Here is a 24,001-nt window from a genome sequence, read left to right as displayed (position 1 = left end):
TCTTATACAGCTTATTTTTATGAAGTTTCTTGTTTTGTGACTATTTTTGTTACAGGAAAGGGGGCCCGATCCAGACCTCAAGAGAGGATTCTTGAATCTCGCACTAGAAAGAATTCAGGGCAAGTCCACAGTGCAAAATGAAAGCTAATTTAGTAAGAAAGTAAAGGAATATAAGAATGGCTACACCATAGAGCAGCCCTGAGGGCTGCTGGTTGCCCATTTTTATGGTTATTTCTTGATGATTTGCTAAACAAGGGGTGGATTATTCATGCCTCCCCTTTTAGATCATATAGGGTAACTTCCTGATATTGCCATGACATTTGTAAACTGTCATGGTGCTGGCAGGAGCATAGTAGTGAGGACGACCAGAGGTCACTCTTGTGGCCATCTTGGTTTTGGTAGGATTTAGCCAGCTTCTTTACTGCAACCTGTTTTATCAGCAAGGTCTTTATGAGCTGTATCTTGTGCCAACCTCTTATCTCATCCTGTGACTTAGAATGCCTTAACTGGGAATGCAGCCCAGTAGGTTTCAGCCTCATTTTACCCAGCTCCTATTCTAGATGGAGTTGTTCTGGTTCACATGCCTCTGACATTTCCCCCCTCCCTTTTATAAGAGAACCTTTAATCCTAAGGGTTCCAGAGGGATGAAGATTCATCTTCTGTAACTCCTTCAGGCTGAATAGGGGTGATGATATTCCTGCCTAACTATTAGGGTCTCTTACATTTGGAGTAGAGAGGAGCATAGTCAGAAAGCATCAGTATGGTAAGGTCCATTCATAACTCTTGAGTTTTGACAAAGGGTGATATCTGGAAGATTAATAAGAGTTTAAGAAAACAATCAGTAAGCTTGTCCTGTATTCCTACACAAAAAGTATAACAGCAATATATTCCACAACAGTAAAGCAAAATAAGTAAAGTTATTCCAAGTAAACTAAATTAGAAGACTTTCCATGAACTGGGCAACTGTTGGAATTAAGCTGATATGGGATTGTTAGCTGATTGTAATGTGCCTAGAATTAGAATACAGATCCAGATTTTTACATTATCCATCCCTCTTGTTTCTTGTGAGCAGCAGTTAGAGATCACTGTAGGTTCACAGGAATAAGCAGGCGTAGATTAAATTGCAGAAATAAACTCAAAAACAACAGATGAAACTAGAATGCAATAACAGGTGTACCATAGTTCTTGAAACATTTTTCTCCAGTTTTCCATTTTTACTAAAGACAAATTATAAGACTGATTTGTTTTATTATACTTGTCTTGATTATTTGTATAAAGTGTAGCAATAATAATTATTTTTCACATAGGCTTTTTAATTGGCTTTAATGGAACTCTGTTTTGTAAGGGATCTCAGATAAGGCTTTTTTAAAGCTGAGCCCCATCATGGGTTTGTACCCTCAAATACCTATGAGTTGGGTAAATTCCTTTCTTTTTGAGGTCCCAGGATAACTTGGAGCTCTTGGACCTATGAGAAAGTGACATCCTTCACTTACCACAAGTCAGAAACCTTGAACAGGGACTGTTGTAGACAAGGTATGAGGCCAGTTCCCACAGGCTTTTATTGGCTCTATAAGTCAAGTTTAATTCCTTAAAGGAAAACATACCATTCCAGTCAAAGCCTTGGTAAAATAACCAAGTTCTCCAATTGTTTTCTGTTACAAAAGAAAACAGCTTTTTTTTTTTTTTTTTTTTTTGAGACTCAGTCTCACTCTCTCACCAGGCTGGAGTACCGTGACATGATCTCAGCTCACTGCAACCTCTGCCTCCCAGGTTCAAGCGATTCCCCTGCCACAGCCTCCTGAGGCTGGGACTACAGGCGGCGCCACCAAGCGATTCCCCTGCCATAGCCTCCTACAGGCTGGGACTACAGGCGGCGCCACCAAGCCCAGCTAATTTTTTGTATTTTAGTAGAGGTGGGGTTTCACCATGTTGGCCAGGATGGTCTGGATCTCCTGACCTTGTGATCCACCCGCCTCAGCCTGCCAAAGTGCTGGGATTACAGATGTGAGTCACTGTGCCCAGCCAAGAAAACAGATTCTTATTGCACCTATGCAAATGACTGTATTGCTGTAAGTTAAGAATACTCATCACTAGTTGCCAAATTCTGGAGAAATCAGGTAGAGAGAAACAAATACTCTCTGAATTTTGTGCATGGGAGTATATACTCAACTGTTAAGAGCTATAAGAGCTATAAATAGCTCAAAAGGAAAGTTTCCTTGACTCTGAAAAACAAGGGATCAACAGTGTTTTATACAAAGTTTAAAATATTACGTCAGTTTTTTATTGGTTCAGTGAATTTAGGTAACTCCTGTTTTGCTTGATATTCATGAATATTTCAGCTCTCCATGAGAGTACTGAAAGTTTTTTCTCTGTTCTGTCGTTATACTCTCCAAAGTTACCAGAAAACCTGCATTTAAGAACATGTGTTAGAGTTCTATAATTGATTATAAAACACCTTCTAAAGAGGATTAAAACAGGACAGTCATCTCTGGATGATAAAAAGCTTTAGGACAGCCGCTATTAAAGCCACAATTGATAAAGAAATTTGGTTACTTCTGTGATACACAGAATTTTACATAACAATTATAATTATTAACACACTAAATAATATTAGAATTATAGGAGTTTCCCATAACTTTAGAATGTACCCATAACACATTTATGCAAACATAGTCCAAAGAAAGCAAAACACCATTTCACATTTGATAATGCTTCCTGTATGATTTTTATACCAAATAAACCAAATGTCACTGTTGTATTAGTGCATTATTGATATAAAACCCAGTTTTTTGTTGTTTTTTTTTTGAGACGGAGTCTTGATCTGTCACCCAGTCTGGAGTGCAGTGACGCTATTCTTGGCTCACTGCAACCTCTGCCTGCCAAGTTCAAAAAATTCTCCTGCCTCAACCTCCTGAGTAGCTGAGACTAGAGGCACCAGCCACTACACCCGGCTAATTTTTTGTATTTTTAGTAGAGATAGGGTTTTGCTAATTCTTAGTAAAACCTTGTAAATAAATAAATCTTTCCAATCTTAATCAGTTTGACCATAAGGTAAGATTCTCATAAACCTTTTATAACCCTTTACAAGTCTTGTTAAAGAGCAGATCATAAGCAGGTTTTTGCTCTAAGAAAAACCTGTTGTTCTTTTTTTTTTTTTTGAGGCGGAGTCTCGCTCTGTCGCTCGGACTGGAGTGCAGTGGCCGGATCTCAGCTCACTGCAAGCTCCGCCTCCCGGGTTTATGCCATTCTCCTGCCTCAGGCTCCCGAGTAGCTGGGACTACAGGCGCCCGCCACCACGCCTGGCTAGTTTTTGTATTTTTAGTAGAGACGGGGTTTCACCGTGTTAGCCAGGATGGTCTCGATCCCCTGACCTCGTGATCCGCCCGTCTCGGCCTCCCAAAGTGCTGGGATTACAGGCTTGAGCCACCGCGCCCGGCCAAACCTGTTGTTCTTTTATTCCAATGTTTAATTTATAGAAAAACTGAATAATACCTCTTTAATTTAGCCAATGTTCACACACACAATCTCTTTTACAATTAATTTTTTCAAACCTTCCACAATTGTTCAAACCTTTAGCTTTATTCTAACTTAAAACACTTCTTTAGGCAAAAAACCTATATTCCCATGCCTTCTTATAATCTTTTACCAAAAATATATTCTACTTTCCTTATACACCTTACAGGTAAAACTGTTTCTTCAGTAGTCTCACATGTTACAGTGTTAACTTTTAGCGACATTTACTTTTGTGAAAACCCTGGTTAGTAAGCAATTTTAATTGTGTACTAGATGTGGAGTCTAGCCTAGGACACGCCAGACAGAAGTACAGATAAGGGCTGACCCTCCTGCATAGCTAGGGGGCGTGATTAACTCCACATGTCCCCAGGCCTTACCTTACTTAAGCAGACAAGTTATACAGTAAGAGTCATAGTGGCATTTTATGAGGCATTTAGGAGGCCTAACAGCCTTTGAATTGTATAACATTTCTTGCATAAATTCTCTTTCAAAAATCCTTTCACGATTTACACAGACCATCTGAGACATTCTCGGACTTTCTGACTTGCCCTAAACATACCTCCTTTTAAACAACCAGTCATTTTACTTTAGGAGGAGAATTTACCATACCAAGATCTTTTCTTATATAAAATCTTTCTTTATAATCATCTTTGTATAGCTAGGGCACACGGCCAATTCCACATGTCCCCAGGCCTTATCTAGAATCTAATGGCTTTAAGGCAGGTAAATTGAACAATTTTTAAAAGTTTAGCAGTTTATGACCTTAAAGCATTTAGCAAACTTAATATCTGACCTGCATAATTTAGACTAAATATTTTTATCAATAATTTTTAAAGCTGTTTGTATTTCCCAAAGATTACTAAAGTTACATGAACTAAAAGGCATTACAGTTTTTATTTTGCTTTCAAAATATTTGATTTAAGCACTTATTTTTGTTTCAGCCAATTAATTAGACTTCTTTTATATCAACATTACACATCATATGTATATAGCTACACAGAAAGACAGACAATGGTTACTATAGTAGTTGTAAGATTTTTCATTTGCCAGTTTTTAAGTTTCTTAATTGGATTACTGGCTTTAAGGTGGAGCCCTTGGAAGAACAGGGCCAGGAAGGGGGGTCTCTGGTGCCTCCTGTTTTTCCCAAGGAATTCAGGCTGTTAGAGCTTGAATATCTGCTTTTAATTAAACTGATTTTAACCATAGCACTGTTTAATAAAGTCCTTTTAGAATTTCTTATGCCAAACAGCCAGTATTTCTGGCTTTTGAACTATACCTAAGGTAACCTCCAAGGTGCTTAGAGGAAGGAAAGTTTAAGACAGTTCATGGAGGAGAAGAGAATAGACAAGGTCACACAGATATTAAACCAGAAACGACTTCCTAGGGAAGGAATCGAACCTGAGCTGCCACTGTGAAAGTGCAAAACCCTGGCTTCTGAGCTACAGCAGGAGACGGTCTCTCTTTCCTTTCCCAGAAGGAATCTAGAGTAATTTTGAGCTTGCAAAGGCTTTTAACTAATATGATTTTTAGATCTAACTATGACATGAACCCTAAAATTCCTGTTCCCTGCAAGGCAGAGACCAAAAGTACTGGCACATGGTTACAAGGTCAAGCTCCCAAGGACATAAAACAAGGTGGAGACTTCATCTACTGTTTTGTTTCTTTCAGGGACCTGCAGCCAAGTTTGTTACTGACCATCTTGCTGGCTCATCTTGAAAAGTGGACCTACAGGTGTTCTAAGCTCATGTTTTGTCCTAAAGCATCCCTTGACACAGAAAAACAAATTCATAGCACAAAATACACCAGCTTAAGACTAGCCTTAGAATTTTTTTTTGCATTAATCAAAACATTACAGAGGAGATAAACACTGATTTTCCCCCCCCTATTCATTGAACTGTTTGCACAGAGAGTGAGAAACCAGAAATCTGACTGGTAAGAAATTCTTACCCTTTTGCTAGCATGCCAGGCTTCTGGGTTCCCTTTCCCTGAGTGGCACTAGTGATCTGGCTTGCAGCACCATTGCCCTGGGAGCCAAGCCTCACCATAAAGGAAAATTACTTTTTTTTGTTCTGGCCGGAGCAAAATACATGTGATAAAACATAGACGTTTAGCCACTCTGCTTAGCACCCAGTATCAAACTGGAGAGCCTTAAATTTGCCCCCATGGGGCCCATCATCTTTAATCCAGCCTCAGACTTACATGGCCTCTGGGCAAGATGGTTACCCTGAGTAACAGAAAAGATAGGAAAGGAAAAGGAGAGAGAGAAAAGCATTTCCTGTAGCAGGGTGGGGAAAGCGAAATGATCAGGGAGGTCAGAGAAAGACTCACCCATTGCAGTGACATAGAAAAAGTTCAGGTGGCTGCTTCTCAGTAGCAAAGGGATCTTTTCCAGCCATTCCATCGGCTCTTAAGTTTCCCCTTTTAGGGAAGAAAAAGTTCCCCATGTCCCATAGTCCTGTACATGCCTAACTCTGTCACCTACAGCCATTAGCAAAGAGTGCAAGGCAGATTAATCCAAAGAGAATAGCAATTAACATCCCATAGTGCCAAACCTGTTCTTACCCAAGAAGGCCTTTACCTAGACGGGCCTCTAACCCCCTAAATCTTAGAAGGAACACTAACCCAAGGTGGGTCAAGTGTCCTTGCCTTTTATTGAGATGGGCCTCTAACCAACTCTCTTAGGAGAGACTCTAACTCCCCTAAGTTGGGCCCCTAACCCAATCCCATTCTTTACTTGGGTGCTCCACCACTTACCCAAAGTCATCCAATCAGTGCTGCAGTCTGTTTCCTTTGGGTTGGGGTTTCTCCTCAGTATTGTCCCTTTTGTGGTTCGCGAGAAAGATGTTGCCGGACCCCACCACTTACCCAAAGTTAGCCTTTGGGTCGGGGGTTTCTGCAGTATAGTTGCTTCCATGGTCTCCAGAAAGATGTTATAGGACCGCAGCACTTACCCGAAGGTATCGTTGGGTCAGGGTTTCTGCACCTGGGTTGCCACAAATACGTTACAGGAAAGGGGGCCCGATCCAGACTCCAAAAGAGAATTCTTGGATCTCACACAAGAAAGAATTCAGGGTGAGTCTGCTGTGCAAAGTGAAAGCAAGTTTATTAGAAAAGTAAAGGAATAAAAGAATGGCTACTCCATCAACAGAGCAGCCCTGAGGGCTTCTGGTTGCCCATTTTTATGGTTATCTCTTGATGATAACTAAACAAGGGGTGGATTATTCGTGCCTCCCCTTTTAGACCATGTAGGTTAACTTCCTGATGTTGTCATGACATTTGTAAACTGTCATGGCGCTGGCAGGAGTGTAGTAGTGAGGACAACCAGAGGTCACTCTTGTGGCCATCTTGGTTTTGGTAGGATTTAGCCAGCTTCTTTACTGTAATCTGTTTTATCGGCAAAGTCTTTATGACCTGTATCTTGTGCCAACCTCTTATCTCATCCTGTGACTTAGAATGCCCTAACTGTCTGGAAATGCAGCCCAGTAGTTTTCAGCCTCATTCTACCCAGCTCCTATTCAAGATGGAGTTGTTATGATTCACGTGCGTCTGACATTTTTGTTATATTCTCTTTTTCTGAGATGGAATCTCTGTTGCCCAGCTTGATGTACAGTGGCGTGATCTTGGCTCACTGCAACCTCCACCTCCTAGGTTCAAGCTATTCTTCTGCCTCAGCCTCCTGAGTAGCTGGTACTACAGGCGCATGCCACCATGCCTGGCTAATTTTTGGATTGTTAGTAGGGACAGGATTTCACTGTATTGGCCAGACTGGTCTCGAACTCCTGACCTCATGATCCACCTGCCTTGGCCTCCCAAAGTGCTAGAATTACAGGTGTGAGCCACTGTGCCCAGCCTGTTAAATCCCTTTTAAAAAAATACTCTCTATCCAGTCATTTGTTTTATCAAAGAAACTTCTTTTCTGTGGCACTTTGTCCTCTTGAATCACAGACTTATTTTTCAGACTTGTTCCATGGGTATCATCTTGAGACTTCTCTTGACTGGTTACTGCTTCTTCTTCCTCTTTGGTTTCCTCCCTTGTTTTTCTGGAACACATCCTCAAATAACTGCCTTAGAAAGGGTATTATCAGTTTAATTTTCTCAGTTTTTGCATGCTTTAAAATGTATTCTACCTCTGTGATTGATTTATAGTTCATATGGGTAGAGAAATCTAGGTTGAAAATCATTTTCCCTCCAAACTTGGAAGACGTTTGCTTTGTTGTCTTCTAGAATTCAGTGTTGCTAATGAATGATAATGGCCAGTGTCATTCTCAGTTTACACCCCTTCTCCAAACTGTTAGACATTTTTTGTGTTCTAAAACTTTTTAAAAGATGTATCTTCATGTGGGATTTTTTTTCATTGATTTTGCTTGATAGGAGTTCTGGAAACTTATGTTCTTCAGTTTTGGGGAATTCTTTTGCTCTTTGATAACTTCCTCCACTGTTTCCACTGTACGTATTTCTAAAACTTCTATTAATTTATTGTTTAATCTCCTGGTTTGATCCTTGTGTTTTTAATCTTTTCTGTTTCTATCTCTTTTTGTTTTGTTCTGCATATTGGAAGAGTTCCTTGATTTTGCATTCCATCCCTTCTGTTGAATTTTTAATTTGGCAAACATACTTAAATTTTTTTAGAGCTTTTTCTTGTGTTACCTTTATTCTTTCTTCATAGCATCCTGTCCTTGTTTTCATGGACATATATCACCGTGAATCTCAACCCTATTAGGGAGGCCTTCCTTGAGTTCCCTGTATAAATTAGCCTTCTTCCTCACCAGTGTCCCTGCTGCCTTGACTCTCTGCATTCCAGGGCCTTTGCACATTTTATGCATTCTTTCCTTTCTCCCTGTTATCTAGTTTGAGGTGTTTTTGTGACAGCGTAATTATGCTTATCAAGTATGCAGCTTGATATTCAGATCTGTTGCTTCGAGGGGAGGTCCATACAAGAGAGTTAGTTTGAGAGTCATCAGTATACAGGTGGTTTTGAAGATCGTAAGATCAAGTAAAATGACCAGAAAGATATTTGTGGCAATTGAAGGCCCAGGACTTAGGTATGAAGAATTCTAGCATGTAGAGAGGGGAGATGAGGAGGCAGCAAAAGAGTCAGAGGGTGACTGCAGAGGTAAGAGGAAAACTAGGGAAGTTTGGCACCGGAGGGGTGTTTCAAAAAAAAAGGAATTGTACCAACTCTGCTGAGAGGATTGCAAATGTCCTGGGACCACATGGAGTTCACTGATGATGACTTTAGTGGACAGTGTTTTGGTCAAGTAATGGGAGTGGGTAGAGGAGTAAATGAAGAAATGGAAGACAAGCAGTGAATGTAATTCTTGAGGATTTTGCTGTGAGAGGAAAGAAATAGGATATTTATTAGCTGGAAGAAGATGTGGATTCTTTTTTTTTTTTTTACTTGAAGAGAATTAAGCATATTTGAATGCCAGTCCAGAGGGTCCAGTGGAAAGGGAATGATGTCCCACCAAGTCACAGGATGTATTGGGGACATTGAGGATACTGGCTAGAGTTAAATGGGTGTGTTGGAGAGAAAGGAAAACAAAAGGTGCATGAGGGTGGATACACCAATTGGGATGAGATTACACGTAGCTTTGAAAGCCAAGGGAAGAAGTTTGACATTGATGCAGCAGGAGATAAGAAACATGTACAGATTCTGGAACAGAAACATAAATGGGATATTTAGGGGATATTAGTCCAGTGTGCCCTGAAGTGGGGAGAGGCTGGAATCAGGAAGACCTGTGAGAAAGCGGTTTCAGAGAATTAGGTGGAATATTCTGAGGACCTGGACTCGATTCAGATCAAAAGGAAAGGAGAGGAAAAACATGGGAACATTTCCAAAAACTGTTAATGAGATTTAGTGGCTGACTAGTTGGTTGCAAAAGAAAAGGGAAGGAGATTTTAAATATGATTATCAGTTCCTTGTGTGGGGGTTGGCACCACTGTCAGATGTGAGTAAAAGGAATGACGGAAAGAGGAAACAAATAGTCCATGAAGTTAGCAGCCAGTGAAAAGTTGAGAAGGATCAGGATTAAGGGAAAAAATTGGATTTGACATTGAAGAAATTATTGGAACTCCTTGAGAAAACAATTTATAAAGAGTGATATTTTTAAAATTCTAATAGTTTAGGTTCTTAAAAAACAAAGGAGCAAGTTATCTTATAATTTTGTGGTGTATGAAGATACTGAATTTTCATTTGTGTCTCCTACCTGCCACTCCATGAATACTTGTTGAATACATGAAAAAAAAAATCATTTATTTCAGATTGTTACCATTTCCTTCATCAGTTCAGGTTAGAGAGATGACCTACCAAAGAAACAGCCCCACTAGCATATTCTTTGGGCAAGATGAAGGATGAAAAAAAAAGGACTAAAAATATTTTATTTTCAGCTACTGAGAATCACCATGGAATCAGTGTTTAGTTATCTGATGCATGATTTAACTGATCTTACTATTGCTATTTTAAATGTACTCTTTGTTCTCTGAAAATATTTATTTTTTCCACCCCATCTCTCTGTATATTGTTATGATAGAATTTATTCCTTCTGTTTTAATTTATTTTACATTAAAAATTTTCTTTAAATAAATAAATTGATTGATCAAGATGGGGTCTCACTTTGTCATCCAGGCTGGAGTGCAGTGGCACAATCTTGGCTCACTGCAGCGTCCACCTCCTGGGCTCAGGTGATCCTCCCACCTCAGCCTCCTGTGTAGCTGAGAGTACAGGCATGGGCCCCCACACTCAGCTAATTTTAAAATTTTTTGTAGAGATGGGGTTTTGCCGTGTTTCCTAGGCTGGTATTGAACCCTGGGCTTAGGCAGTCCACCTGCCTTGGCCTCCCAAAGTGCTAGGATTATAGGCTTGAGCCACCATGCCCAGCCAGATTTATTTTGTATCGAGACAAACTTTATATATTTATCATGTACATGATATTTTTGAAATATATGTGTACATTGTCGAATGGCTAAATTGAACTATTTAACATTTGCTGACTTCACATACTATTTTTTGTGAGAACACTTAAAGTCTGTTCACTCAGATTTTCAAGAATATAATACATTGTTACTGAGTGTAGTCACCATGATGTACAGTAGATCTCTTGAGCTTATTCCTCCAGTCTAACTGAATTTTTGTCCTCTGACCAGCACCTTCCCTGCCCCTCCAGAAGCCCTTGGCAACTCTACTCAGCTTCTTTGAGTTCAACTTTCTTGGCTCCACATACGAGTGAGAGCATGCAGTCTTAACATGGTATCCTCCAGGTTCATACGTGTTACCACAGATGACAGAATTTCCTTCTTTTTAAAGACCGAATAGTATTCCATTGTGTATATATTCCATTTTCTTTATTCATTCATCCACTTGTGAACACTTTGGTTGATTCTGTATCTTGGCTATTGTGAGTAATGGTGTGGTAAACATGGGAATTCAGATGTCTTTGTGACATGGTGATACATGCTGATTTCATTTCCTTAGGCTATATATGTGGTAATGGGATTGCAGGATCATATGGTAGCTTTTTTTTTTTTTTTTTTTTGGAAACGGAGTCTTGCTCTGTTGCCCAGGCTGGAGTGCAGTGGCGTGATCTCGCCTCACTGCAACCTTCGCCTCCTGGGTTCAAGGAATTCTCCTGCCTCAGTCTCCCAAGTAGCTAGGGTTACAGGCATGTGCCATGGCGCCCAGCTAATTTTTGTATTGTTAGTAGAGACAGAGTTTTGCCATGTTGGCCAGGCTGGTCTCAAACTCCTGACCTCAGGTGATCTGCCTGCCTCGGCCTCCCAAAGTGTTGGAATTACAGGCATAAGCCACTGTACTGGCATTATTATTATTATTATTATTATTTTAAATAGGGATAGGGTCTTTCTCTGTCACCCAGCCTGGAGTGCAGTGGTGTAATCTCAGCTCACTGCAGCCTCAAACTCCTGGGCTCAAGTGATCCTTCTACCTCATCCTTCCAAGTGGCTGGGACCACAGGTGCATGCCCCCATTCCCACGCTAATGTTTAAATATTTTTGTGTAGAGATAGGGCCTCACTATGTTGCCCAGGCTGTTCTTGAACCCTAGTCTCTAGTGATCCTACTGCCTTGACCTTATTTTTAATTTTTTGAGGAACCTCCATACTGTTCTCCATAATGGTTGTACTGATTGATAGTCTCACCAACAGTGTACAGGGGTTCCCTTTCCCTTTTCTCCACATCCTCACCAATACTTGTTATCTTTTGTCTGTTTTTTTGTGTTTTTTTTTTTTTTTTTTGAAACAGAGTCTCGCTCTTTTGCCTAGGCTAGAGTGCAGTGGTGTGATCTTGGCTCACTGCAGCCACCGCCTCCCAGCTTTAAGTGATTCTCCTGCCTCAGCCTCCTGAGTAGCTGGGACTATAGGTGCACACCACAACTACCTGGCTAATTTTTGCATTTTTAGTAGAGACGGGCTTTCACCATGTTGGCCAGGATGGTCTTGATCTCCTGACCTCATGATCCACCCGCCTTGGCCTCCCAAATATAGTACCCATTCTAACAGGTGTGAAGTGATATCTCATTGTGGTTTTAATTTGCATTTCCCTGATGATTAGTGCATTTTTTTCATGTACAGTTTGGCTAACTCCTGTTTTCTAATTTATTGCACAAGTGTAATCATACAAGAGAAACAGGAACATTACTCACAGACCAACCAGCTTAATCCTCAACTGTTCTCAATAGTATGTGTTCCATTATAGTTTGTGAATGCTTATTTTATATGAATGCTTAGTTTGATGTACTTGTGATTGACCACTGTATAATTTTTCATTGGCATTTAGAAAATGTCACATTTCAAACATGTTTCTTCTTTACGAGATGGAGCTTACTTTTATGCTAACTTCTTGGAGTCAACCAGCCTCACGGGGATGTTTCACATAAGTGATGGCGGGGTGGGAGGAACACGAAAGATCCAGTGGTGCTGGCTGGGCCAATCCCTGTTCCACTGGCCCTTCTCTCCACTGCCCCTGATGTGGTGCTGTGTAAGGAAGCATGGCCAGTCTCAGGGCTTCAGAGTGCTTTGGTTAACAGTGAGGTCTGACTCCCACTGCTTGGAGGAGGTGTTGTAAGCTGTAGGGCTGTTGCTCTTTACTCTTCTCTGGCATTACCCACGAGGAGGTGTGTTTGGGCTGGAGGCCTGGGCTCACATGGGGGGTGTGCAGCCAAGACCATCATTGGTCTGATGATGAATCTGAAGCAACTCTGAACCTAAGCTGTGCTCCGTAACAGTTTCTGAAATGAGGTGTACAGAGATGGGAAGGATCTTTTGGAAAAGACAGACATAGTGAAAAAAAAAAAAAAAGAAAAAGGGAAAAGAATAGATGTAACAAAAATACAGCTGGATTGTACATTTCATAATACACATCCATTCATAAATATACTTTAGTTTCACGGTTTTTAAAAATTCCTAGTAGTATAGATAAGGCAGAAGTAACACTTATGGGGAGAACAGACTACAATTTGGCAGCAAAAGGAAGGCGTTAAACTGTAGCTGGAAATAACGGAGTTGATCTGTTCTATATTAGTTCTTCCGTCTTCAAAACCCACAAATGATTGCAGGTTTAAAAAAAAGAAAGTGACTGGGCACGGTGGCTCACGCCTGTCATCCTAGCGCTTGGGAGGCCGAGGCAGGCAGATCACCTGAGGTCAGGAGTTCGAGACCAGCCTGGCCAACATGGTGAAACCCCATCTCTACTTAAAAAAAAAAAAAATACAGTAAATTAGCCGGGCATGTTGGCTCATGCCTGTAGTTCCAGCTCTTCAGGAGGCTGAGGCAGGAGAATCACTTAAACCCGGGAGGCAGAGGTTGCAGTGAGGCGAGATCACACCATTGCATTCCAGCCTGAGTAACAAGAGCAAAACTCTGTCTCAAAAAAATAAAATAAGAATGAAAGAGAGAAAGAAAAAGGTAGCCTTAATTTAGTGATGTCATTAAGAATAACAAATGCCTGTTTGATGATCGGTCCTGGACTCTCAGGTTTGCCTGTTCTGACTCGAGTTACGGTGAAACTTTAGTTATCTTCTAGTTTTTTTTTTTTTTTTTTTTTGAGACGGAGTCTTGCTCTGCCGCCCAGGCTGGAGTGCAGTGGCCGGCTCTCAGCTCACTGCAAGCTCCGCCTCCCGGGTTCACGCCATTCTCCTGTCTCAGCCTCCCGAGTAGCTGGGACTACAGGCGCCCGCCTCATCGCCCGGCTAGTTTTTTTGTATTTTTTTTTTTAGTAGAGACGGGGTTTCACCGTATTAGCCAGGAGAGTCTCGATCTCCTGACCTCATGATCCGCCCGTCTCGGCCTCCCAAAGTGCTGGGATTACAGGCTTGAGCCACCGCGCCCGGCTATCTTCTAGTTTTTAATACGGTCATTGCTGCAGTGACTTCATTCTAGAGAACTGGCATTACTAAACCATTGTAGTGCTTAGTGGTTTTAATACTCATTTCACAAGAATAATGAAATAAATCTTTTGCTCACTGAGTGTGTAGTATGATGCAGGTGAGGTGTCTGACACCTGAAAGTCAGGCTGACCCATGAATGACACTGGCTTGAACTGTGTAGGTCCATTTCTACGGAGACTTAAAAAAATCAATACACTGGAAAATTATTCGGAGAGTTGCAACAGTTTGAAAAAAACTCGGATGAACCGAGTAGTCTAGAAATACGGAAAACATTGAGAAAAAGTTACATATGTCATGAATACATAAAATACATGTAGATACTAATCAGTTTTATTTACTACCATAGAATATACACAAATCTATTATAAAAAGTTAAAATTTGTCTAAACTTATGTACACGCAGACTGGTGCTAGTCATAGTTGAGAGAAATATAAACAAATGTAAAGATGCAGTATTATAACTGCATACAATTAACTGTAGTACATACAGTACTCCTGTAATAATTCTGTGGCCACTTCCTGATATTGCTGCAGTGCGCTCAAGCATTGGGGGTAGCCGCTTGGAAGGCACTGTGATGCTAGTCATCTCTGTGGGAGCAGTTCCTCTCTCCATTACACTTCAGATCACGGTGAAAAGTGACCTCTTGAGGTTCTTGAGTGTGTTTTATTGTGTTTAGTGCAGTACCACAAACCTTGAATAACACTGGGACCCATATGAAGTGTCGCTAGTGATACTGGCAGTGCTCCCTAGAAGCCAATAAAAGCCCTGACAGGCCGGGCGCGGTGGCTCAAGCCTGTAATCCCAGCACTTTGGGAGGCTGAGACGGGCGGATCATGAGGTCAGGAGATCGAGACCAACCTGGCTAACACGGTGAAACCCCGTCTCTACTAAAAACTACAAAAAACTAGCCAGCCGTGGTGGCGGGCGCCTGTAGTCCCAGCTACCCGGGAGGCTGAGACAGGAGAATGGCGTGAACCCGGGAGGCGGAGCTTGCAGTGAGCTGAGATCCGGCCACAGCACTCCAGCCTGGGTGACAGAGCAAGACTCCATCTCAAAAAAAAAAAAAAAAAAAAAAAAAGCCCTGACAGAGTTGAATGCTTGCTAGATTGAGGAATGGTTGCCTGCCGCTTCAGAGAGATGATTCATTTTGCAAACAGATGATGTAAACCTATGGTATTGATAAATACAGTATGGTACTGCAAATGTATTTTCTCTTCCTTATGGTTTTCTGAATAACATTTTATTTTTTTTCTGTCTCACTTTATCTGAAGAATACAGTATATAATACATATAACATACAAAATACGTGTTAACTGTTTATGTTATCAATCAGGCTTCCGGTCAGCAATAGGCTATTAGTAGTTAAGTTTCTGGGGAGCCAAAAGTTATACACAGAGTTTTGACTGCACGAGAGGTTGGTCCCCCTAATCCCTAAGTTGTTCAGGGGTCAACTGTATTAAAAGTCTATGATATACTCTTGGCTTTCCAGAAACTTAATTTGAAGAAGTTAATTTAAAAACCATAGTTTTCTATGTATTAATTTGACAGTTCAGCCTTTATTAGGTCAAAGTTTCAAAAGAGCTCAGTTGTTAGATGTTTAGTAATGAATGCCATCAGCCTTTATGTCATCAGGATCCAGGATGTTTAGATGTGTGTTTGCTCAGGGCTCAGAAACAGTCTTGGTGGTAGGTTTACAGCTGCCCATCTTGTTAGGTGTGGAACCTGTTGCCAACATTATCAGTGGAGATGCACTAAATTGCAAGTTACAGAAAACCCAACTCAAGGTGACTTATAGGAAGGGTATTTACTGGCTTGCCTAACTGAAAGGCCAGCTATAGGCCAAACTTCAGGGTTGATTTGATTTAGCAACTCAACAATGCTATTGAGAATTTAGTTTCCTTCTTCCTTCTCTGCCATCTGCATTCCCACCTTCCTCTTGAGAGGGCAGGGTGGTTACCAGCCATTCCCACACCTACACATTTTCTCACTCTTGTCCTATGGTGTTTAATAGCTTGCCCAGAAAACCTTCCCTTTGTCACATTGATCTTAATTGAGTTGTGTGCCCATGGGTGAACCAGCAACTGGCTGGGGATGGGGTCATCCTAAGTAGCTCAGGCTTGGAGTCAGCCTCACCCAAAGTATAGGGCTGTGGGGAGGAAACACAGAAACCCCAGTCAGAACTGGATAATTAGCTAGAGGAGGAGGAAATGGATGAAGAGCAACAGCCACTGTCCACTGTGCCATGTGATTTACAGTCATTTGGGTTTTGTTTTATTATAAGAGTGCTTGCTGGGCTGGGCGTGGTGGCTCACGCCTGTAATCCCAGCACTTTGGGAGGCCGAGGCGGGCGGATCACGAGGTCAGAAGATCGAGACCATCCTGGCTAACACGGTGAAACCCCGTCTCTACTAAAAATACAAAAAATTAGCCAGGCGTGGTGGTGGGCACCTGTAGTCCCAGCTACTTGGGAGGCTGAGGCAGGAGAATGGCATGAATCCGGGAGGCGGAGCTTGCAGTGAGCCAAGATTGCGCCACTGCACTCCAGCCTAGGCAAGAGTGAGACTCTGTCTCAAAAAAAAAAAAAAAGTGCTTGCTTTATTTTTTCATTTTTTTTTCTTTTTCTTCTGTCTTTAAGGGGCCTTTATAACAACCAAACGGACAGGCATTCCAGCGCCACGGGAATTTTCAGTAACTGTCTCAAGAGAGAGATCTGTGCCACGTGGCACCTCGAACCCCAGGAAATCAGTGTCCAGTCCAACTTCTTCCAACACTCCCACTCCTACCAAACACCTGAGGACCCCTTCCACCAAGCCCAAGCAAGAGAATGAAGGTGGAGAAAAAGCTGCGCTTGAGTCCCAAGTTCGGGAACTTTTGGCAGAAGCCAAAGCAAAAGATAGTGAAATTAACAGGCTTCGAAGTGAACTAAAGAAATCCAAAGAGAAAAGGACTCTGAGCGCTGAGGGGACTGATGCTTTGGGCCCAAATGTTGATGGAACATCAGTCTCCCCAGGTGACACAGAACTTGTGATCAGAGCACTTGAGGAGAAGAACAAGAACTTTCAGAAAGAGCTTTCCAATCTAGAGGAAGAAAACCGGGCCCTGAAGGAGAAACTGATCTATCTTGAGCACTCCCCAGATTCAGAGGGGGCAGCAAGTCACACTGGCGACAGCAGCTGCCCGACATCCGTAACTCAAGAGTCAAGCTTCGGAAGCCCAGCTGGAAATCAGTTGTCCAGTGACATTGATGAGTATAAAAAAAACATACATGGAAATGCATTACAGACATCAGGCTCCTCAAGTAGCGATGTTACCAAAGCTTCTTTGTCGCCAGATGCTTCCGACTTTGAGCACATTACAGCAGAGACACCCTCAAGGCCCCTGTCCTCCACCAGTAACCCCTTTAAGAGTTCAAAGTGTTCTCCCGCTGGGAGTTCCCCAAACAACGTAAGTGAATTGTCCCTGGCTTCCCTCACAGAGAAGATACAAAAGATGGAAGAAAACCACCATAGCACTGCAGAAGAACTACAGGCTACTCTACAAGAATTATCAGACCAGCAACAAATGGTGCAGGAATTGACAGCTGAAAATGAGAAGCTGGTGGATGAAAAGACGATTTTAGAGACATCCTTTCATCAGCATCGAGAGAGGGCAGAGCAGCTGAGTCAAGAAAATGAGAAGCTGATGAATCTTTTACAAGAGCGAGTAAAGAATGAAGAGCCCACCACTCAGGAAGGAAAAATCCTTGAACTGGAGCAGAAGTGCACAGGTATTCTTGAACAGGGCCGCTTTGAAAGAGAGAAGCTGCTCAACATTCAGCAGCAGTTGACCTGTAGCTTGCGGAAGGTTGAGGAAGAAAACCAAGGAGCTTTAGAAATGATTAAATGTCTGAAGGAAGAAAATGAAAAACTGAATGAATTTCTAGAACTGGAACGGCATAATAATAACATGATGGCCAAAACTTTGGAAGAGTGTAGAGTTACCTTGGAAGGGCTAAAAACTGAGAATGGATCTTTGAAGTCTCATTTGCAGGGTGAGAAGCAGAAAGCCATAGAGGCCAGTGCCATGGAGCAGACGGCAGAGAGCTGCGAAGTTCAAGAAATGTTGAAAGTAGCCCGAGCGGAGAAAGATCTACTGGAACTGTCTTGCAGTGAGCTCAGACAAGAATTACTAAAGGCAAACGGTGAAATTAAACATGTTTCCAGTCTGCTGGCAAAGGTGAGAAGAGACAGCTCTTTACTGGTATTTGCTCATCCTTGTTCACATTTCTGCCCTTAACCTCTAAATTCGCAGAGCACAGAGAAGCGTTTGCTTAGTCTATTTCATTCATGAAGCCAGCATTCCGGCTTGAAGGCCTGTTAGATCGATGACAGGTTGGGATTGGGGATACAAAAAGGAAACACCCAAATTTCTGATTATGGGTGGTTCAAAGTGTACTGGGGATGTAAAATCAAATCAGAGTATGATGCAGTGATAAAGAATATCATAGACCCTATGCCCAGGCTCTAGTCTAGTGCAAAGGTGAGGGGGGCCCCTGGTATAACATGGGGGTCGAGGGTAGCACAGAAGGACTTCCTGGAAGAAATAGCAACTGAGCTGAGTTCTGAAGATTGAGTGGGAGTTTGCCAGGTCTGTCAGCCTGCTTTTAGCTGCCAGTAACAATGAAATCACTCCCAATTTTCCACCACAATATTACCACTGTTTTGGTGTTTTCTTCCAGATATATGTGTGTGTGTGTGTATCATACAAGTTAAACAAATTTATAATCATCCTGTACATGTTATTAACTTTCTTTTTGCATTTAACATTTTAGAAATATTAAAATTTTTCTCAGTATATTCCTATCATTAAATATTCATTTAAACATTCTTTTAAAGGCCAGATACTATTTTAATATAAATATTTCATATTTATTAGGTCCCTGTTGTTGAACATATATGTATTGTCAAATATTTGTGGTCTTTTCAGTCTTTCAATATTATAAATACTTCTTTTTTTTGGTCTATCTTACTGTTTATTTAGGACAAATTCCTAGACGATGACTTACCGAGTCAAAGAGTATAAACATTATTTAAAGACTTTCAACACATTCAGCCAGATTGCCCTTCGGAAATATTATGCCAGTTTATTCATCCTAGTGGTCATGAGATCATGTGCTTCCCTGAGCCTTTGCCAACACTTGGTATTACGTTGTTATATCTTTTTGTTGTTGTTGTTGTTGTGTTGTTGAGACGGAGTCTGGCTCTGTCGCCCAGGCTGGAGTGCAGTGGCTGGATCTCAGCTCACTGCAAGCTCCGCCTCCCGGGTTTACGCCATTCTCCTGCCTCCGCCTCCCGAGTAGCTGGGACTACAGGCGCCCGCCACCTCGCCCGGCTAGTTTTTTGTATTTTTTTAGTAGAGACGGGGTTTCACCGTGTTAACCAGGATGGTCTCGATCTCCTGACCTCGTGATCCGCCCATCTCGGCCTCCCAAAGTGCTGGGATTACAGGCTTGAGCCACCGCACGCGGCCTGTTATATCATTTAAATCTGTTAATCATTTCATTTTTTTAACCTTTTTTGCTTGGGAAGATCTTCCATAGCCCAAGAGCAAATAAATAATAACTTTTCTTGTTTTTTAAAAAATAATACTTTAATCAGCCTGTAATTTTGTTTTTTGATGCAAGAATTGTGGTGATTATATGATATTCTGCCCACCTCCCAGAGCAGTGCTGGAGAGGTGCAGAGAGATGGCCTTCTATTTCTTGTTTCCTCCAAGTTCTGGGTCTGATTTAGGGATCTGCTGGCAAAAGGGATTCAAAACAGCTTCCTACCTTAGTTCAGGGGTTGTCATTGTTTCAAGGAGCAAATTATGCCATGAGCTCTCAGGGAGATTTTCCTCCACTGCTTCATCTGTCTTAAGATGAGTCTGTTGCAACCTGATTCTGCGTTTGGCCATCTGATGGGCTTACTGGTGGGCCATGTTAAGGAGTTTCTCTCTTTGTATTCTAAATTTGTAGGTATTTTATTGCAAGTATGGAAGTAATTCCATTAGAGGTTCCTAGACAGGCTTTGCATTATGTTGTAATGTCTTGTGGAATAAGATTATTCTTTTTTTACTTTAAGATTACTCACTACTCTCTGGGAAAATGTTTCATCTCCCATGTGCACCTTCTTGAAGTTCTTTCTCAGTCCCTCTGTATTTTTAGTAGTTTGGCATTACATGAAGTGTATATATCAATGAGAAATAATCTGATATCTTAAAAATAGCTTATTTTTTTCTGATCATAAAATATTTTCATTACAGAGGATTTAAAAAATAAAAGTATAAAAAAGAAAAATATTACCTTTAATCTCACCACTTGGAGAAAAACTGCTAACATTTTGCTATATGTCCTTTCAGGCCTTTTCTCAGTTTATACATGTTTGAGCTTGCATAAAAACTTACATTGATATGATTATGATATTTTGTCTTCCTATCCAGAAGAGTATGTCTGTCCACATTCCATTACAAAGAACCAGTTGGATTAGTTTATCTATTCCACTGTTAATCTGTTTCTGATTAACTTGTTTCTACTTTTATCTTTATTAATTTTTTTGTCCTATTTTTTGTACATTTTGGTTTCTTACTAGTTTCTTGAGTAAAATTCTTTGTTCATTTACCTTTTTTTATCCTTAGTTGTTAATGAAAGCATTTAAAGTTATTATAGCTTTGGTAAATAGAGACAATAAAATCTAGAATCTTCTGGAATAAACTAAATCTAATTTAAAGGAAAGTGCATTTTTGGTAGAGTGCAAGGCACAACATATATATTTAAAATCAAACTGTTATTATTCATATATCCTACATCTTATTGCATACGAACTAGAATTATCAAATACTGATAGTAAGAGCTAGTATTTTTGGGTGAGAGTTTGAGGTAAAGATGGGGGCATGGGCCGGGCGCAGTGGCTCACGCCTGTAATCCCAGCAGTTTGGGAGGCCGAGGCGGGCGGATCGCAAGGTCAGGAGATCGAGACCACGGTGAAACCCCGTCTCTACTAAAAATACAAAAAAAAGCCGGGCGCCGTGGCGGGCGCCTGTAGTCCCAGCTACTCAGGAGGCTGAGGCAGGAGAATGGCGGGAACCCGGGAGGCGGAGCTTGCAGTGAGCCGAGATAGCGCCACTGCACTCCAGCCTGGTGGACAGAGCGAGACTCTGTCTAAAAAAAAAAAAAAAAAAAAAAAAAAAAAAAAAAAAAAAGATGGGGGCATGCTCTCATATAGGGTTTCTTGTATATATCAAAACCCTAGGTCTGTGATTTTGTGCTGTCTTATGTGCACAGAGACTGATTTGTAATTGCAGTGGACTTGTAACATACTAATCTTCCTACCCTTTTACATTACTGTAGAAAAAGCAAAACACAGACCTCCTAAATGGACTAATACTTATAGTATCTCTACCACAGACTATCAACTAATCCACCAACAACCATGAATTTTAAATGATAATACTTAAGAGACTCATATCCAAAGGATAATAGAAGTTTTAGCACAAAACTGTGATGAAGGATCTAACATGCTGGACTGGGTCGTCTTGATTTACCCAGTGAGCAATGATATGACCTCGGGCAGGCCCCTTTACCTCGTGCAGTGTGGAATATAAGCGTGACGTTGGATGGATCCTGGTCTCGTATCTAATTCCAAGGGAAGCATTTAATACTTCATCATGATGTGTGTTTTTTGTAGGCATTTGGTACATACCTTTTATTATGTTATGCAAATATTTCGCTAAGAGGTGTTTTGTTTGGTGGTTTATTTTTAGAGATAGGTTCTCATTTTGTCACTTAGGCTGGAGTGTGGTGGCGATTATAGCTCACTGCAGCCTTGAACTCCCGGACTCAAGGGATCCTCCCACCTCAGCCTTCTTGGTAGCTGGGACTACAGCCAGGCACTGCCATGCCTGACTACTTGGCTTGTTTTTAAAGGATGAGGATTGAATTTTTTCTACAGCTAATGATGTGATATGATAGTTTTTATGTAATCAAATTTTTTTCTCCTTTAACTTGTTAATGAGGCAAGTTATAACAGCAGATTTTCTAAGGTGCTCTAGTGTAAAATCATGCTTGCCTTCCTGGGGTAAATCCTAATTCTTCAGTTTTCAGTGGTTTCACTTGACTTTTTGCCGAGAACTTTCAAATATAGCTGCCTTCAGCAGGTATCGGAGTAACTGTCCTGGTAATCACCAGGCAACTACGTGTGTCCCATGAACAGTGCATTCATCCACTCTAATGCTTGGCAGAAGGTGAATATTGTGAAAAAGGATACAATAAGCTATTTACAGAGGGGGAAAGCAGTGCCAAACCATCCTATGATCTAATAGATTCTGTAAATCTATGTAAGTTTCCAGTTAAGATTACTCAAGTGACCCAGATACTGTCAAAAGAACCTATAAAAAGCCTTGAAAAGTGCTTTTTTAAAAATAAGAGGTAGGTTTCTTCCTCATACAATACATGGAAAATTGGTAGGATTTCTACAGTATTTTGTAGGCTTTTTTTCTCCCCATTTCTTTTTCTTCGTTGGTTTGCTGATCTCTTTATTTTTTTCAACTTCTCTGATATATCCCATATGCATTTTGATGGCCACTTAATCTGTAGTCACATGACATACTTCTGTACAACTTTGAGGATGGGTCTGATTTCCACAGAACCCAAAGCCACCACTCCTGGGAGCCACACCTGTCCTTGCCCTAGCTAGCAAGCAGCATGGAGTTGTATAGGATTGTTGTTTTTCCAAATAATAACACGACCCAGCTTTAATTTTCTTTTTTACCTTTTCAGTTGTTTGGGATCTTGATTTCAAGTTAGAATATCTTTTCTAGGCTTGAAACCTAGAAGTTTTAAAAGCAAAACATCTATTTACTCTCCTGAGGTTGAAGCTTGTAGGTGGTATTCTTAGAATCTTAGTTCTTTCTGCAGAAACTTGGGGTCCACTTCCAGAAGAGTAAGGAGATTATAAATAACCACTTGGCATGAGTGGTCTGGGGGAGGCAGCAGAGGTGAAATGACTAGTGTGCTGCCTGCGTGGGTCCTGGAGCCAAATTGATTTAGAGTGGCCACTGGTCAGAGATGGCAGAACCAGAATTTGAGGGAAATATGTGGCAAACGGATGATCCTGTAGCTGTGACATTGGAATAGGACACCTTAAAGGACTTAAGAGATCTGGAAACCTGGTTTAAACAGTCAGGTGGGCCGGAAGTCTATCCAGGTGATGTATTGGTATATGAGAAACTGCCCTCCTGTCAGCGGCATGAGCCAGGGGACACTCCCTCTACCCCGGTCCCTAAGGGTGGGAGATGGGCTGTGGCTGCCCATGGTGCAGGCCCAGGCTGTGGCTGGTAGTGCTGTGGTTCTGGGCCTCCTGCCAGGGATGCAGGACAGCTCAGCATTGCCAAGCATCTTGGTCCACCTGTTGGCGACTTGGGGCAGGCATGTCTCCTGGACACCTGGGTCTTACGGGGAGAGGGTTTCCCAGAGCCTCCCAGAGCTTTCCCTTTACATCTGATTGGTGAGAACTTGGTCACACAGGGCCCCCAGGCCATCTCTCTTGAAATCACAGTTGCAGCCTGATTCTTGAACAAAATTGGGATTCTGTTAGGAAGAAACAAGGTGGGGGTGGCTTTTGGTGGGGAATGGACACTTGCCCCACCAGGCCTCCACTCCCTCACCTTTCCCCCACAAAGTACTCACAGTGATCTGATCATGTGGTGCCTTCCAGTGCTGCCTGGGGCACCACATGCTTTGCCCAGTGCCCGGCTCCCACCACACCTCAACTCGCAGTCCCACCCCACATCCTGCCATATTCCCACCTCTCCCTCCATGCCAGGCCTGGCTGGGCCAGTGCCTGTCTGGCAGTCATGTTTGCTCAGGGGGCTCTCGGCCTGAAGAGACCCCACCCCACTCACCATTAGCTGGTCCCTCCTTAAGCTTTCCATCTCAGTTATGGGGTCTTCAGCGAGGCATTCAGCTCTGCAGGGCCCTGTCCCATGGAACTTCAGACTCATCTCAGTAAATGATATTGTTGTCACTCAGCCAAGGTCACTTGTGGGAACACCGTGATCCACCCTGGCCCTCA

At 41.8% G+C, this 24,001-nt stretch overlaps 1 protein-coding gene across 1 annotated transcript in view; it reads left to right on the top strand.

The window, feature by feature from the left end:
* SPECC1 (sperm antigen with calponin homology and coiled-coil domains 1) overlaps window positions 1-24,001 on the top strand; it is a 171,009-nt gene that overhangs the window by 38,097 nt on the left and 108,911 nt on the right. The window contains 1 exon segment of the mRNA XM_033184294.1: window positions 16,549-18,128. Within this exon segment, the coding sequence (XP_033040185.1) occupies window positions 16,549-18,128 (1,580 nt within the window).

This window comes from Trachypithecus francoisi, unplaced genomic scaffold, assembly GCF_009764315.1.
Source record: "Trachypithecus francoisi isolate TF-2019V2 unplaced genomic scaffold, Tfra_2.0 Lachesis_group20, whole genome shotgun sequence".
NCBI lineage: Eukaryota > Metazoa > Chordata > Mammalia > Primates > Cercopithecidae > Trachypithecus > Trachypithecus francoisi.
The sequence above is the reverse complement of the archived record's forward strand: the minus strand, read 5'-3'. Positions and strand labels throughout refer to the sequence as shown.